General features: G+C 37.1%; 1 protein-coding gene across 3 annotated transcripts in view; it reads right to left on the minus strand.

The window, feature by feature from the left end:
* Positions 1-18,027, minus strand: part of BTBD10 (BTB domain containing 10) — a 50,001-nt gene that overhangs the window by 6,165 nt on the left and 25,809 nt on the right. For all 3 annotated transcript variants that reach the window (XM_026651418.1, XM_026651415.1, XM_026651417.1), the window contains 4 exons: positions 10,122-10,315; positions 5,138-5,423; positions 2,071-2,173; positions 1,041-1,161 (listed from right to left, as the gene is read on the minus strand). In XM_026651418.1, coding sequence (XP_026507203.1) covers positions 1,041-1,161; positions 2,071-2,173; positions 5,138-5,423; positions 10,122-10,275 — 664 coding nt within the window. In that variant the 5' untranslated portion in view covers positions 10,276-10,315. The remainder of the gene's footprint in view (positions 1-1,040; positions 1,162-2,070; positions 2,174-5,137; positions 5,424-10,121; positions 10,316-18,027) is intronic.

Here is an 18,027-nt window from a genome sequence, read left to right on the forward strand (position 1 = left end):
AATCGCTTTGCTTAACAAAGGTACAAGCTTTCAAGCTACACAGAGCTCTTCTTCCGGTCTGGGGGAACTCCAAGGTCTCAATTCTGAGGAATTCCCTCTAGGTGGGACATTACACTAATATGAGATTACAAGGAGCAGAAATATAGACTCATGAATGCAAAAACGTGTATGCCAGTATATTACTTAAAAACTTGAAATACTATCTAGGATGCACTTTTTATTTATTAAAAATTTTGTGCCTACTCTATTTGGACCAAAAGACTTGTATAAGTATTGGCTCTTCTAAGCCTGGAAAATACGGTCAAAGATGCTAAACATTGTATTTTATACATCCATTTCTCATCAAGACAGCTTGTCACTTTTACTGTGCAAACACTGAAATTAGAGAATGACCAACTTTCTAAGGGTAAGTCTTCACTACCCGCCGTATCGGCGGGTAGCAATCGATTTATCCGGGATCGATATATCGCGTCTCGTTAAGACGTGATATATCAATCCCCGAACGCGCTCACCGTCGACTCCGGAACTCCACCAGAGCGAGCGGCGGTAGCGCAGTCGATGGGGGAGCCGCGGCCATCGATCCCGCGCCGTCTGGACCCCAGGTAATTCGATCCAAGATACTTCAACTTCAGCTATGCTATTCGCATAGCTGAAGTTGCGTATCTTGGATCGATCCCCCCCCAGTGTAGACCAGCCCTAAGTAACAAATGATGGGGAGATCTGGTCATTAACTGCACCTTATGAATTTGTTCCCAAAAGATCTCTGCTGTCATCCAACTGCTGATATTTCTTAACTTGTCTACACAAAGATATACATGAATAAATAAGGACTTTAATGAGACACCTGTTACAAGGGCTGTGCTGATCTGGTGCACAGGAGGGAGTGAGAAAGTTTGATCCCCCACAACATTCTACACATTCCAGATTATGCATTTGATTTTCTTACAATATTTTACAGTAACATCAAGACTAAGTAAACTATGTGTACATTTTAATTAACATATGTACACTACAATTATTGTAATAAATTCCATACTTACTGAGATCTCTACATTTGATAGTACTATATTCAAAGGAGATGCAAAGATAGTCACATGCTTCTCTTAGTTCAGGAATAGATATTCCGTCAGGACAACGTATTATCCCAGTCTTATAGTAATCCTTATAAAATAGAAAAAGCACAAATATTAGACTAAACCATCTGCTGATAGAAACATTTCATTCACTATTAAAGGACCTTTTTCACATTCATAAATCCTAATGCTTTGTATTGCAATCTTCAAAAACAAAGACTGAACCACATGATTAATATGTTCAACATATATTTATCCTCAGACTTAGAGCTTCCAGAAAAGAAGGGCCACTATCAAGTGAAAAGTCATTTTAAAGTTTTAGCTGTATTAAGTTTCTATTTTAAATTTCAAATTCTTGAAACTGAACATTTAAGTATGACATTTATTTTTATGGCTTACTATTTACACATCACTCAGCTTCTACCACTCTAGCTCAGCCAACAAAGCAATACAGCAGCCGGACTGCATTGTGATAATGTTTAAGGCAGTCTAATTTTCTTTGCAGACTGCACTTCGCATTTTTCTGCAAGTGTAACTGCCACCTACAGTATGTTCTGTTGAAATAACTTATTTCAACCACTGCAAAAGAATCAAGAACAAGAGCTGATAAAATAAAGCCAAAATGGCTTTTTGAATTACAAGTTTACAAAAAAAACTGTTTAAAAATAAGTGAAATCTTTCATAATCCTTGATTCCTGAGGCTTAGTCAAACCCCTGGAGTACCTGGCTGGAAGCACAACTGCACTTAAAAATAAAAGGAGTATTTCCATATCAAGGTATTCTTTCAAAAGGAAAAATAATCACTTATTTATAGACAATTATATTTAAAATGTCACATCAAGCAGAGAAATATTGCCTCACCAGGATCTCTGTCAAACTTCTATTATGTGCCTGTGTAGTTTTTAAATATAGAAAGTGTTCAGCTTTTCCAGTTTCAGGGATTATAAAATCCACACCTCCTGTTGGCTAAATTGTACTATTGAAAATAAAAGATCACCAGAATAGCACGAAACACAGTTGAGCCAATTCCTTCAGCTACTTCGTATTCTCCCTTTTCATTGGGACGGGTGAAGTTATGTTCTCTGCCTGATCCAAACATCCTATTGAACAGAATGACAATTCAGTTAGAACTCACTTCCGATTTACAAGGAACTTAGATGAAGCACAACATGCTAAAACTGCAGATGTAATGGCAAAGAATTCACACTCCAGCTCGGAAGTTATTGACCCTATACAAGAGAAGATATTTATGCACTGTTCAGCAGAGCTGGCCAAAACTTGGAATTTCCATTCATGGACATTTCAATGTTTGATTTAGTTCCAAACTGGAATGAAAACAAGTAATTTCAAAACCTCCTGCAAAACAAAATCCTGGAAAAAAAAATCTATCTTGAAAAAAATTCAAAACTTTCATGTTGATGTTTATTTTGCAATACATAAGGAGGCTTGGAGGATCGGAGAGTGGTTGCTACAGAGTAAGAAGAGGAACACGTTCTTCCTGAAGGTTGAGGGCACTGTCTCCGCAGCATTCCCAGTTTTGAAAGTTGGGTATCCAGCTCATTCCCAATCTCAGGTGTGTTATCATTATACTCCCCATTCTACCGGGCTCTGCTCACATCTCTTGGTTCATCCTCCTCCCTCTGCTTCTGGTTCCTACCATTTCCCCCAATAAAGTGCTTCCAGTAGAGGATTTTGTTTGTGCCACTGCTATACATAGCACATCAACAAGTACTGGCAGCAGTAAAGAGAAAGTTACTAGGATTGCATACATTGCAATTAACACTGTTGGTAGCAGCCTCATGAAACCGAGAAAGCATTCTGTGGTGAAGCAGCACCGGCACAATTCTCCACTGTGGAATTCTCCTGAGCTATCATTTTAAAAATGTAAGTTTAACATGAGGAAATAGTGACCCAAGTGCTCTTAAAACTCTACTCAATGCATTAATAGGAGTTATGTGCATATTATGGAAGGACATTTCCTATGAAGTACAGTTTTACTGGCTGTGCTTCCCAGTTAAAACCGCCGATCTTCATTAATAAGGGAGACCACAATCTTAAAGAGGATGGACTTTCAGCAGTTTTGCTTTTACACTTTTCATAAACATCAAGCTGTATCCATTACTTTATATCAGACACGAAGCTGAAACGCTGCTTTATTTTTTTTTTAAACACACAAACAGGCTTTAAGGCATAAAGTGTTATGCTTTTATCCATCTTATACCATTAGACATTTTACTTTAAAAATGCACCCAGTTGCCCCCCCCAAAAAAAGTTTCTGCATGTATGTACATATCAAGGGCAAATGCCTAGTCTGAGTAATTTTTGTATTAATATAGGAGGCCAGCCTTTACATTCATATCCATGCCCTTGTTTAATGAGTGAGTTTAATATTTTTAATTTATTAAAGTGAGTCCAATAGGTTCTATTAGGCTTTAGGCAAAGAATAACTCTTCACCATGGTAACTTTCAATTCCAAGCAGACTCTGGTTAAGCGGTTCTTGCTCAATGCCCTGCCAACTGGTCCTGGAGAAGGAGCAACATTAGATGTTATTTTTAGACCAACATTTTTATTAATAACCTACTTTTGAACTGGCAAAAATATAGAATAAGCTTGTTTATTAGACCAATCCCTAGAGGAGAGACTAACCTAATGACGTCTCAACTACACAAGAGCTCTAGTATTTTTGTCACTAGATGTCTATCCCCTAAGTCAATGACAAAGGAGACAAATTTGCTGAGTGGTGGGCATTTTGTTTCTCACCCACTCCCTACATATGTCAAAAACATTTCCTTTCATCTATTATGCCACCTCATAATAAAGAAGGTTAAAGAGGCTGGTTTTGCCTTAATTCCAGTTGTTGTTATTTCATTTTGTTTGTTCTTTTGGCACAATCACAAAAGGACAACAACAAAGTTACTATTTAATCCTCCCATTGGTCATTTAAACAAAGAATGAGATTGTTTATCATTTTTACCACCTACACCTTGGCAAGAACCTCCATCCAGACATATTTAAAAATATGACCGCATGAGTGCTGTGCTGAGACACAGCCATGTCGCACAAGGCTACATACAGAGAAGCACAACAATTTGATACTCCAGCATGAGAGACCCCCTCAATGTCCCATGAAGAGGGAAAAGTGACCCTTAAACATAGGAAATGGGAAAGTGCCTGGCGCCCGGCTGGTTGACCCAAAGGGTCTTTTCTGACCCATTAAATTTATTAAAAATACACAAAATATTGAAGTCAAATACACTGAATATTAAAGCCACGCCTCTGATGATCTTTCATTCAACAATTTACCACTTCTTTAAGTGTTTTGATTCTCTTTGCTAATAAACACTGCCAACCATCTGCATTGCAAGGCAGTGTCATTCAATCTCATAGAAACAGGGCATGCCACTTTAGAAAACAGGAATTTGTGGGTGTTGAGCACCATTATGACTTTTCAACTGACTAGAACAAGATAATCCATATCTTCCTGAATGGCTTTCCTTCACTCTATTATCCCAGAGATTAGCTATGGTTCATTGCTTTGCTATCACCAAAAAAATGAATTAAGAAGGGCAAGTGTCCAGATAATCCCAACACTCACTGGTTCAATTCAAAACCAGTTGCTTTGTAAACTGACTACAGTGCGGGATTGTATGTCTGAAAAATGAGAAAACATTGAAGCAATGTACGGCAAGAGAAGAAGAAGCAAAGCTTCTATTAACAGATGAATGCTTCATTTCCTCTCTGAGAGATGGCTTGCCAGCAGTGACCATTTTTTCCATTTCACAGATCTCTCACTAACTTTTTAACTATTCATTTCACAAGGATGTTCTCTCTTGGATACAACTAATTGTGCTACTAACTCAGTCACAAAATCATGTGCAGTGAAATACAGGAAAGTAGAACTTACACAGTAACTATGTTTTTAAAAAAAATATTAAAAAAATTAAAGATAAAACATTAGCAGACAAAAACGTTAGTATTTAACATTTGTTTACAAAAAAGCAATTCAAATAGATTCAAGAAATGTTTAGAGTACTGTATTGTGCAGAATAATAATGATACCAACCTGCCCAACATTGTATTAGGCTGTGCAGTAAAAATCGAAGGATCTACAACAAATCTAGTGTTGTCCACTATAAGAGTAACTCGTTCAGAGGTTCTTACACTCCGGGCTCCTTCTTTTGCATTCTCATATACAAATACCATTTCCCCAGCAGTCTTGCAACTTCCATCTGAACTTGACTGGCTACTGTTTCTACTGCTGTTCCCAACACTACTATTGGAACCATTTGGGGAAGTTTTCTGAGGACGAGGACTGCTTGGCCGAGATGAACTGTGATCCTTTTCTCGATCTAAAAACAGAAATTGGGGGGAAGGGAAGTCAGAATTTTAGGTTTACAAGAGCTCGTCAGACCATCTACCTTATTTAACAAAAAGCAACAACCATGAACGTGGTGACCTGATTAACTGAAAAAAGTCTTAGAACTTGTCTACACAACAAGTTAGTGCATGGCAAGTACAGCACATTAGCTTACTATGCAGTAACATCCGGTGTGGACATTGCTGCAGCACAGTGGAAGTCCCAGGGTGGAATTTAGCACCAATACTGCCACATAGGAAGTTACTGAGCAGCATGCTGGTGTGCAGTAGACCCACACACTGGCTTGCAGAGCAGAAACTTGCCATGTAGACAAGCCCTTAAAAGCTAAAGACTAATAAGACAACCCAAATATTACATTTGACAACACATCAAATCCTGCTACATTTTCAACCAAAGTTCCCATTTCCTAGATATAAGCATCCTTTTCTCCCAAAAAGAGTTCCTGAGAAAATTTAACATTCCATTTTCAGAGGAGAAGTTCAGTGTATTGTATGAGTTGAGTTTCCAGCAAATTAAAACAAAGCATAATATTTTAAAAATATTGCTTTTTAACAGCAGTTAAGCTTTTGCAGTGTTCTGTACCATTTGCATCAACCCTGTTACTATCCTCTGGTGAGTCACTGACCAGCGGGAACTGCCAAAGGACTTATTATATGCTTCCAACTAGTGGTGCACCTAGTAGTCTCGTTACCTGCCAGATGGAGGCCAGCACCAGATTACTTCACAAAAAGCAACAAGAAACGCCATAGTGGACATGAGGACTAACATGCCCGTAGGGGAAATTTCTACCTAACCCCGTCAGTCAGTGGTTAACTTAAGCCCTGAAGCATGAGGATTTATATCCATTATAAAAAAAGATTTTAATCCTCGCTATTATTGTGGATGTTCTCATCTGTAAAATCTCTAATCTCTTGACTTCTAAGAAACTCTTGACCTCAATGAGATCTTGCGACAAAATACTGCAACATTTATACATGGGTGGGGGTGGGGGAATCAATTTAACATCTGCCTTTCCGTTTCACTGTAACATTGCCATTTACTTTCTATATACCAGTCATAGTTTCATATACCTCACATCCCTTGTCATGTGTTTCCTCACTAAACTTTCTCAGTCTTTTCCCTCTTCATACCATTCCATGCCTCTAACCGTTTATACCACTTGGACCAATGATTTAAAAGTCACTTGATTATTTATTTTTTTTAAATCTGGTTTAAATCAGGTTGACGCTTTGTAAAAATTAATTTGAAAATCTGTGCTATGGAATTTTAGACTAAAATTTATAACAAAAATACAGCATTTATAATTTTATTAAGTATCACTAATGATAAGATATATTATTTAAGATTACAGAACTGCTGTAGGCAAAAACAAAAACTTGAAAGTTAAGGCCCTGATCTTACAAACAGCCAGCAGACACAACTTTACTCACATGAATAATTCCATTGATTTAAATGGGACAACTTGTGTGTTTAAGATTAAACATGAACCATAAGTGTTTGTAGCATCAGGGGCTAACATTTTTATTAAAAGCTTTCTTTCTAGCATAAAATCATTGTCATTTCAAAACAAAATGAACAATGTAAGCAACAATGCAATGTTTAGAGACTTTTGATACGTTAGCAAAATTAGTGAATATTTTTTTATATACAACCCAAAAGTTTCAAAACAGGCATGTAAAGTCAGACCCCTAGGATTGGTATTTTCAAAAGCACTGAAGTGACTCAGAAGCACAAATCTCAGTTACTGCACTCCCTGAAGGAGGAGTTGTTGGGTGGTTGAAGCATTTCAGCCTTCTTAATTTGTGGAAGTTCTATAGGTCAGAAGTTGGATTTAATTACAAAGTTACACAGGCTATTTACTTATCAATTTTGTGTTGCTTTCACAGTAAGAATGTTAATGAGACCCTGGAGTTGTCTTTTTCAGCATAGTTGAGCATTTTAAGTATGAAATTTCTCCACAGAAAAAAATCCATGTAAAATCTAAAATGACACTAATTAGGAAACTTACAAGTACAAAACATCCCATTTTGTACTAAATTGCTAAAGTGGAAGTAAAGCAGCTTTGACTTGTTTGTTTTAAAACAGATATAGATCATGGATTTTACCCACCATGCTTTGTATCCTTATGCTGTGACCAAGTCACCCCCTCCATTCTTAGGGGCAGAAGCACAGGGGCCCACTTCCATTCAGGAACAGAAAGGGTAGTAGCAGATATTCTCTCCCACCCACAGAGAAAAGGGTGGTGACCGGGCACCTCCTTCACCCCCATATACACCTACTCTAGAACGGGGGACCTTGTATTTAAACTTCCTGTTGAGTTTATGCCTCTCAGAGCTATCATTTCACTCTGCCTGCCTGAGTCTGCAGACCTCACTGCATTGATTACATTCATTCAAGTTCTTCTTCACAACTGTGATAGCCAGATATTTGATATTTCCTAAAAAAATAAAAGCTCAGATTCTGATATAGTCACATGACTCCAGAAGATGGGGCCCTACATGCAGGCCTATAATTTGTATGCGTCATCTGTTTCCAACTGAAAAAGAAATGAAAGTTTGGTTTTTTTTAAATCAAACACTGCATTTCTTGGCAACTAACAGAAAATTGCATGTTAGAAGAGGTCAGGATTGTTCCTAAAGTAGCACTTAGAAAACTGATTGCTTTTGTCAAAAGCAAAGAGTCAGACGACTTTGCATCCTTCAAGTTCTGGGAGGCAGGTAATATTCCTATAATTGACAATGAATGGAACACTGCTGAAGAGGACATTGGCACCTGTTGGATTTGGGGAGTTAAGAATTGTTCTCAACTGCCTCAATTCTGGATAGACAAGGTGGGTGAAGTAATATCTTTTATTGGACCAACTTTGTTGCTGAGAGAGACAAGCTTTCGAGTCTGGGAAAGGTACTCGGTGTCACAGCTAAACAGATGGTTGAACAGCTACTCTCTAGTAATCACCACATGGAGTGAGCATCTCTATAAGCAGTCACCTATTTCTGAAATCATACTCAGTGCAGCAAAGGAAAATACAGCCCAGTAATTGCAGAAAGTATTTAAAAGCCTTTAAAAAGTCACCTTTATTAAATATAAAAACATGTGAGTGAGTTGAGTCTCTGCCCTTTCATGATCTGTGACTTGACCTGCATCTGACTCTTGATCTCTCATGTCTACCACTAGTACTATGGAGGCTCATTTTGAAGGGAAAAAAATTACAGCAGTCCTTCCACCAACACCATTTAACTTTTCTCATTCTGCTAGTGAGGATTATCCCAGAGACCAGATTTTATTTATAAGTAGCAATCTACTGTTATCTCATAGAAAATAGTTCTCAACGGTGTAACAATGGCTTCACTGGAACAAAAAATGAAAATGTGAACATAAACCTTCACTTTCATTCTCAACCCTATAGTAGCCAGGTGAAGCAATGCTTCTTGTGCTCTTCAGAAAGAAAGCGTGTTCAGAATTTAGGAGTAAGTTAGTCCAGCTCAACAGTCCGCTTTGCCCAGTATTGCAACAGTTCCACTATTGCCTTAAAATGTTAATGCACAAACTTTAGTAACACTGGATTGTTAAACACCCCACAAACAGCAAGGTAGGGATGCTCATTTCCGAGCTTGCTTTTGGAACTGGAAAAATGCAGTTTACTTCAGAGCTAGAATCAAGTAAGATTTCGTGTGTAAATTTGAGATCCTATAAAAATCCAGCTGTTTGACATTATGTTTCTATTACTGACATGACATGAGAGCTAATCATGACCAACAAGTCATTCTGGCTATATTTCATCAGCTGTGCCAACATGTGGCAGGAGCTCCAAATGCCAGACTCAAAGAAACATTTAGCATTTTGTTCATCCCACGATGTCCGTTTCCATCTGGTACACCAGCTCCTTCTCCTATGTCACATCCCAGAAGGCAGGGAGCCTGTCTTTAAAAGGTATGGAGAGGCTGAGTTTTTGTTTTTAAAAAAAGCCAACTATATCACAGAGTCTCCAGAGTTTAATACTTTATACCTCAAAGAGTTCACCAATTTACAAAACAAGATAATGTTTTTTGTTTTGTTTTTTTAATGGAAGTATTTACCAGACACTCTCCCTGCCTTCAAATATTTAAGGTGCTACAGTAGGGGAAAACATATTTATTAACCAACTCCGGGCTTCAGCAGAGTTCTCTGGTTATTATGACTCAACAGAATAGTGCAGATCCTACGTACTAGGGCATCATATCAAAACAGGAACCACAGGCCAAACATGAATCAGCAACACAGTATGCCTAAGTAGAAAACATGAGTTTTGGACTAAAATTACTACACCTCTACTCTGATATAACGCGACCCGATAGAACACGAATTCGGATATAACGCAGTAAAGCAGCGCTCCGGGGGGGGGGGGGGGGCTGCACGCTCCAGCGAATGAAAACAAGTTCAACATAACGCAGTTTCACCTATAACGCGTTAAGATTTTTTGGCTCCCGACGACAGCGTTATATCAGGGTAGAGGTGTATTACTTTCTAGTCCATGAGAGGCATTTTCCTAGTCTGAGGAATTTGAGCATGTATATATCATAATTCTGACATCGCTTGTAAGAAAAATTTTCCTTAGTCTGCTCTACACAAAGAAAAAAAAGATTAGATTAAAAGATTAAGTTTTTGGAACACAAATTAATCTCCAACATACCACCATGGTGTTGTCTTGTTGGTGAAGTTACATTCCTGATACATGGAGTGAGTTGAGACTCTGATCTTTCATGGGATGAGTCTCGTGATCTGTCACTTGACCTGCGTCTGTCTCGTGATCTCTCATGTCCACCACTAGCACCATGAAGGCTCATTCTGGTATTGTCTACTCCTTTAGCAACACGAGATGGTGTACTAAAAACAAAAAAACAAAAACAATCTATTCAGCATTCAACAATCTTAGAGCAACTTGTAAGACCATTCAGATTTTGAAAAATAATCCAGTATGTTTCTATATAAAATTATTTTAAATATTTTATACTCAAGATACACAAAACTAGATTAATTTTATTTACCTACAGTTCATTGCTATATCATTCACATATTTCTGTATCTATGCAGTATCGTTTAGAGAATCAAACAATTACTCTCATATCACTGCAAATCAACCTATAGAAAAATGCTACTGATCACTTCCTCGTTTGTAAAACCTGATTTCACAGAATCCCTTGCAGAGCTCCGATAAACCAACCATTACAAGTGAAGCACATTTTAAAGTCAAAACAAAATATTTTGATTACTTCAACAAAATATATGAACAAAAGAAAATAACATAATGCACCTTCAAAAGAAAAACCATGAAATTAAAAAGGGTCAAGTTTAGCCCCAAAAAATTGAGTTTTGTAAAGAAAAGCTGTTATAAAATGTAAGACTAACAAACATTGCCATAATATTTTAAAATTTAATTTTTCCCCTGAAGTAAACATTCCCCTGCCATGTTCAGCCTCATGCTAGCAACCGAAGAGAACCTGAAAATGATTTGAATTTTTGATATCCAAAACTGAGAGAAATAGAAAAATGAAAACCCATAAATCACAGCAACCCAGTAAGCAAAATAGTAAGCTACTTTCTTAAAGCTGAGAAGTTATTTAAAAATCTACAGTGCTAGTAACAGACAAGGAAATTTGTTTTAAAATATTTTAATTTGACTGCATAAGATCAAAGATTTAAACAATATAAAAAGTCATGTGTTACATTTCTTTGTTTAAATAAACAGAATGTGTTTTCTTAATACTGGCACATTTAGCATTTAAACAAAGTTTTACTTATACATGTGAAAATATTTTTGTACTAAGAACTGGATTTCAAGCTCCATAATTCCAGAGGGTAGCTAAAATTACCTAATAATATTCTTAATCTTAAATTAATTTATGGCACTTTGAATGCATCAAATTTTTAGATTACTACTGCGACACCTTGGCACGGGAGTGATTCCACATAGTTTCTTTTTTGCACTCTTGACTTAGTTGAGAGTTCTAGGAAGACTATCAATATAGACATGAATTATAGGATTTCGTATCCGATAATAGAATGCAAGCCACGTTCTAAAAATTAAGTACTGAATTACTGAGGCATAAAGAATCAGCCTAGGAGGCCAACATCAGATAAAGAAAATCACTCTTTCCTACTTGTTTGTGTCCAAGAGATGGGGCTTGAATTACTCACTCACTTGCCAGCTTGTAAATCCCACAAACAACCGTACTCTCAACCAAGAGAGCTTAAAGAAAGGACTGCTTGAGAAAAGCAGAGAGATTCAAGAACAATCCTCACCAGAAAAGGTGGTAGGAATTATGATCCAGTTAAAAACTACCAAGCTAGACAGTGCACTCCACTATAATTAGAGGCACAAACTTGACAAGCCAGTTTCTGAAATATTTTTAAAAGGTTGATTAGAAGTTATCCAAGTGGAGATGAGACTCAAAGACCACTCAAAAGGTAAGTAGCCAGCACATAACAGATGTTTCCCCTTCAGTGATGGGTGCAACATAAGAGCCTAAACACAACAGAATGATAAGCCTCAAGCCATCACTGCTTAATCTTGATGCTAGACCCCACCAAACTAAAAAAAGGATAGTGACTCTCCAAGAGGAGGAGTTGGTTAATGCTAGTTAAGAGACATCCAAGAAAATCCTAAAAATCTACATCTTAAAAAGAATTTAAGAGGTCTAAAGTTTCTCCACACCCTACTTGGATGCAGACCATGAGGGAAAAGTTTCTACCAGTGAGGCAAAAAATTGGTGCGGAGAAACTACTGCAGTACCATTTTCTGCCAAGTTTAAAATATGCGGCAATAAGAAGACACATTTTCTGGATGTAAAGTTGGCTAAGAGGTTACTGAATAAGGTAAAAAATGGCAAGTCTTGATTTTTAGAGAGTAGCAAGGATTAGATGCACATTTCAAAATGAACAGGCTCTAAATGGATTCATTAACAAATGATGCTTTTAGAAGACACTTAGTGCCTACTTTAAAAATAAGTAATAAAATAAATTTGTATTCTAGAATGTCAAAACTTAAGGACTGTAAACATATCTTCTTGTATTTGCCTCTCCCATTATGAAAGTAAAATAAGAATGGGCCTTCAAAAGAAAATGAGACTTGCGGCAGAAGTTGCAAACAAGAATCTGTAACCCCACCCCTTAGATTCCATGAAGATTTTGGGAGGGAACATCTGCAAATGCCTTATTTTTCTTCTAAGTATTTGCATTTATAAACTCAACTACTTTCCCTGGAAGACTATGAAATATTTTCAAAAATTAAAAGTGACAGGCTACAACCGGGGGGAGGGATAGCTCAGTGGTTTGAGCATTGGCCTGCTAAACCCAGGGTTGAGAGTTCAATCCTTGAGGGGGCCATTTAGGGATCTGGGGCAAAAAAAACTGGTCCTGCTAGTGAAGGCAGGGGACTGGACTTGATGACCTTTCAAGGTCCCTTCCAGTTCTATGAGATAGGTATATCTCCATATATTATTTGAGCGGGCCAATGCTCAAACCACTGAGCTATCCCTCCCCCCTAGTTTTAACCATGTGGTGAAAGGTGCCTCATTTCATAGTAACAGTATTCATCATGACATGTTTCTTTTTGGATAATGGTCTCCAAATACATAAATTTCTTTAGACAAAGAAAATGCACTACTGACACATGAGACAATACATATAAGACTATAACAGGGTACCTGCAGATTACATGCTTTGGCACTCTAGAGACATGAGCCAATGGAAAAGTCCATTCTTCAAGGAAGGACTTTATAGATTTTACTATATTCTCTAGAATTAAAATTCCTTTGTACACGAAGGCCCAATCTTTCAGGTTGAGGCAAAGTCCTTCAAAAAAACAAATCAAGATATCTACAGCCACCGCCACTTCCCAGGCAATGTTCTTGGAGCTCACAGCAAAGCAAGGTTGACCCTGGTTAATCTTTCAATGGGAAATCTCTAAGGAAAATCAATGCTACAGGAAGTAGTGTTGGTGACTCAATAGGCCATGTATTTTCCTCTTTGTCAGTCCTGAATAAACACCCAACGAAAGAGACAGCACTCATTATGTTACTGGAAATGCCTTCTCCTGGACAAGTTGTAAAAACCAAGACCTTCAGTACTCTGATCTTTTAAAAGGTACCAAGGCACTTTATGCCAGAAGAAGGGAGTCACAAAGGATAAGATTCCAGGCCCAATGTTCGCATTCCACCTACATTCTCCACATAGTTTGAGCTGGAATTGCTGTTCATTCACTCCTCCTCTATAATAGGCTGCTGAAGGTTTCTCGTTTCCATTTTTAATGCACACACAGATTAGACTCTCACATGTAGAATCCTGTTCTTCTGGCTGCTAGGTACTCTATAAATGTAAGACTTAAGTACGCAAGCCAGACTGATTGAAACAGCACCACTTGAAACATGAACACTTATCTTAATTACAGCCACTTGAATGTCAATGTTACTGTTGAATCATATCCAAATTCAGAAAATACATTTACTTGAGCAGTTAATATACCTGGCAACATTTAAAGTTCTATTCATCTGAACACATACACTACAAAATAGAATACTATTACTGAAACACAGGCATATTCAGCAGTAAGCAAGACAGTTAAAAGGGACAAGAAGCTAACCCCCAAATTTTGGGCTATATAAATGAAAAGAGTGGTAAAAACCCTAATATGTTAGATTTAGGAGAAAAATAAATGTCAGTTAAGAGAGTTTACTGAACTTTGCCCTGCAACATTGTGAGCCAGAACATTGCAGCATGAGGCTAGTCTCAGAGCCTCTGGAAAGTGAAGCTGAGTGAAATAGAAAAAACAAACCGGATAACTTGTGATTCAGTGATTATTTTGATTTGTAAAATTGTTTTAGCAGTAAAAGGTGTTAAATAGTAACACAAATAATTTAAAATACCAAAACCATCAGAAACATTTTTTTTTTAAAGTCTGGTTAAGCAAAAATCTTAATATACAGAAAGTGATCATCATCTCAAACTAAAAAAAAAAAAAAGTTTTAAAAAATTGCTATTTGTATCCTTATTGAACGTATGTATGCAGCAGAATCTCTCTGTTTCACACCAAACACTGGGAGACTGGTTTAGTTAACGATTTACACTCGTTCGTAAGTGCACAAAAACAACAACAAAAATAATGCATCACAAAATGCATTGTATTAATTTTACCACTGTGGTGTAGTTTAAATGATAACACTACCAAGCGTACTAGCAAATGCACTGTAGTATATTTTGTGAATCAAATCTTAGGCTTTGTCCACATTGAGACTATAATCACCAGCATAGCTGCACTGCTGCAGACAAGCCCTAGGGGTCTACACTGGGGATTTTTACAGCAGTAGAGCTACACTGATACATCTCTGTCACAGCAAACTCCTAGTGTAAGTGAGCTGCACTGGTGAAAAACTGATTTGCACCAGAAGGGCCTATCCCACTTTCAAGCAAGGATAAGCCATGCCGACATAAATAAAATTTATAGCCACGTGGCATGTCTACACTAAGCAGTTGCACCAGTGCGGCTACACCAGTGACCGGTCACTGACAGCTAATACACCCACAATAATTATTACTCTACAGTACTCAGCTGTCACACTGCATTAATCTGTAATTTCAATCTTCAAGAAAGCTATGGTGTTTTGCTTATCACACTGTAGCAAGTGTCCAGATGAACCATTTTAACTGCACATCTCTCTTTCATTCTAAACTCTTGGAGGGTTTGCAACTGGGAACTTTCAGTTCAGAGACCTGAAAGTGCTTTTTTTATTCAACAATCACCTGTGAACTCCTCTCTCTCAAAAAACAAACAGACAAACAAAAAAAACCCACCTTTGAATATAATCAATAAACGATTTAAAAAAGTAATTAGATTTGGTAGTTTTGCATGTTTGGGTCACAGTAGAGGAACAGAGCAAATTTTAAAAGCATAATTTGGAATGTAGATTCTCTTTATTTTGATTTTTAAATAAAGTTAACATTTTGAAATCAACTGTTGCATAGTCAGTTTTGATCCAAATCAAAATTATATTGACCCAATACTGAAAATGAGGTGTACAACGTCATTATAGAAGGCGATAAAACGAATTTGGCTTTTTAAAGTTGCCAACATAAAGCAGCAGCATAGTCTGTTTTACTGTTTTCAGAACTAGTGAAGTAAAAAAAAAAAAAAAAGGAATGTTGTGACAATACTGGTGCACTCATCCAAAACTTTTGGGCCAGCCTACCTGGAGTATTTATTTTTCCTTCTATCACTGGATTAGAATGTTTTGCCCCATAGTGTAGTGGTAAAAAAAGAAGTGGGTAAGCTAACCTAAACAACATATTCCCCAAATGAGAAGTAGGTAAACTCAGTTTACCAGTACCTACTCTCTACTACACTACTGAATGTGCCTCTAGAAATTATTAAAATATATAAAATATTTTAAAGTGCTTTAAAAGCAATTGCATTACAAACAAAAAACTTAACATGCTCAAAGCTTTACTTAAACACAGAAAACTAGATAATGGAGTTGGATGGAAGAAAAGCGTAAAATTTGTCAAAATGGCAGGTTTGTCAAAGTGTCATGATGTGTATATTTTGTATTTCTGCAGTCAGGCAAGAGTTGATTATTTTTATAAATGCGAAAAGTCCTATTCCAATTTAAAACCTGGATGCAATTGTGAAAGAAAAATTTTACCCTTTCAGAATAAAATTTTATTCATTTGATAGATACCAAACAATTAAGGAAGGATTAATTTTATCATCAAAGCAAGTGCCATAGATTTCAAATTGCCAAGCTAATCCACACTCTAATGGACATCGTATAAAATGTAATGGTTTACCAGCAATTTGTTGTATCACTTAAATAGAATCATAGTATATTGATGTCTATGATCAGCAAAAATTTACCATCAGTTCAATTACAGTGAGCCAATAACAAAACCAACTTTAATACAATTTCTCTTCTTGCTATATTCTCTAAGGCTTTTATTTAAAAAAATTTCCTAACATATTAATGTATAGCTAACCTCTTGCACGGAATTGTGACTGTATTCATGTAATCAACACTTTCAGAAAAGGGAGGCCAATCTTTAAACACAAAGTTACCACAGCATTTTTGTAAGGCTTTTTTGAAAAGAGAAAATCCTCTCTGCTTTTATTATAGTGACTTATCTTAGAAGTAACAAAATAGTCTCACACACACTTGCAAGTCTGCTCATTTAAATTGACCAGGATACACAAAGGACAGTGCATCTCCATCTCTGTACTGTCCGTCCTGTTATGTATTGCTCACAGATTATCCCATTATCAATGGTTACGCACCTTCCTGTTGTATACACCAGGGAAGAAATACAAAAACATTGAAATAATTTTGAAATCAGAGTACAAAAGAATTCTGCTCCTTCCAAGAAAGCAGCTCTAGAAGCCAGCTCAGCATCCTTTGGCATTACTTGCTAAGTTCAGCATATTTGATATTTCCATCATCTCCTCAGTAGCCCACTGCACCATTAGCCAGTCCTACTTTTTTCTTCTATTTTCCTCTCTCCCTCAAGATTGACAATCCTCTTGCAGCTATTCAGTCCATTAAGTGTTCAGAGACGCAAGCCCCCCTAGATATTAATTCAATTCATTTTCTCACAGTCACTGACTCAGCCGTGCGTAGTGCAGTACTGACGTCTGACCTCGCAGCCTCCTGTGAGCTGAATTCATGCTTGCCATTTCGTCATCTCTAAGCAGCCATTGGATAATGAAATTGACAGACAGGGTAAAGAGCGCGCGAGAGGAGAGCTGCTTGATATATTGCCAAGTACCATCTGTGAAGCTATTTCTAGTCCTGCCAGTTTGTCAGGTTTCAGCACACAAACAAAACACTGAAAAGGTTGTTGCTAACTTTCTCTTATCATACATACCTTTTTCATGTTTGTAAAATACCAAATGAAAACTTTAAACTAATGCCTTGAATAGCCATAAAACCAATCTGACTAAATTAGTATTTACAACCAAAACATTCTTTTGCTGACACCACAAGCATGTGTTGCAATTGACTTTTGAGGGAGAGGGACGATAGGCTCCCACCTTTGGACCCAGAAATCTCTCTTCTGGCAAATCCAGATTAGGAAAGTGCATGTGAGAATGAGGAAATGATATAGCAAAGTATGGTACTTTTCCCTGTCACTAAGCATATTAGTATGTATTTGATACAAAACAAATTCATTGTCTCCTGATCAGTGCAGTCTTACAAAAATAGATCATTGAGTTTTTGGTTGCAAGTCCAATTTCTCATATACAAACAGGACTGGGTAAAAGCATCCCAAGCCTATATTTAACAGTTTCAGGGCCACACTTCCGAAAGTTTTTTGGTGATCTGAATGCTACACAATATTTTTTAAATTGACTCATATCATATCAGACTACTGCTTTACAGTCACATTACATTTAAAGAGGGAGGTAAATCCCAGGAAACAGACAACCATAATATGGAAAGTAAAGAAGGTTAAAGAGCAGATGATGGAAGTTAGATAAGAGAGATAGTTAAGAGTTCATCAAGAATTTGCAGCCAGGAAAGCAAATTTGAATTTCTAAAACAAAAAGAAAACCA

Source organism: Terrapene carolina, unplaced genomic scaffold (genome assembly GCF_002925995.2).
Source record: "Terrapene carolina triunguis isolate 2854851 unplaced genomic scaffold, T_m_triunguis-2.0 Scaffold96, whole genome shotgun sequence".
Taxonomy (NCBI): domain Eukaryota; kingdom Metazoa; phylum Chordata; order Testudines; family Emydidae; genus Terrapene; species Terrapene triunguis.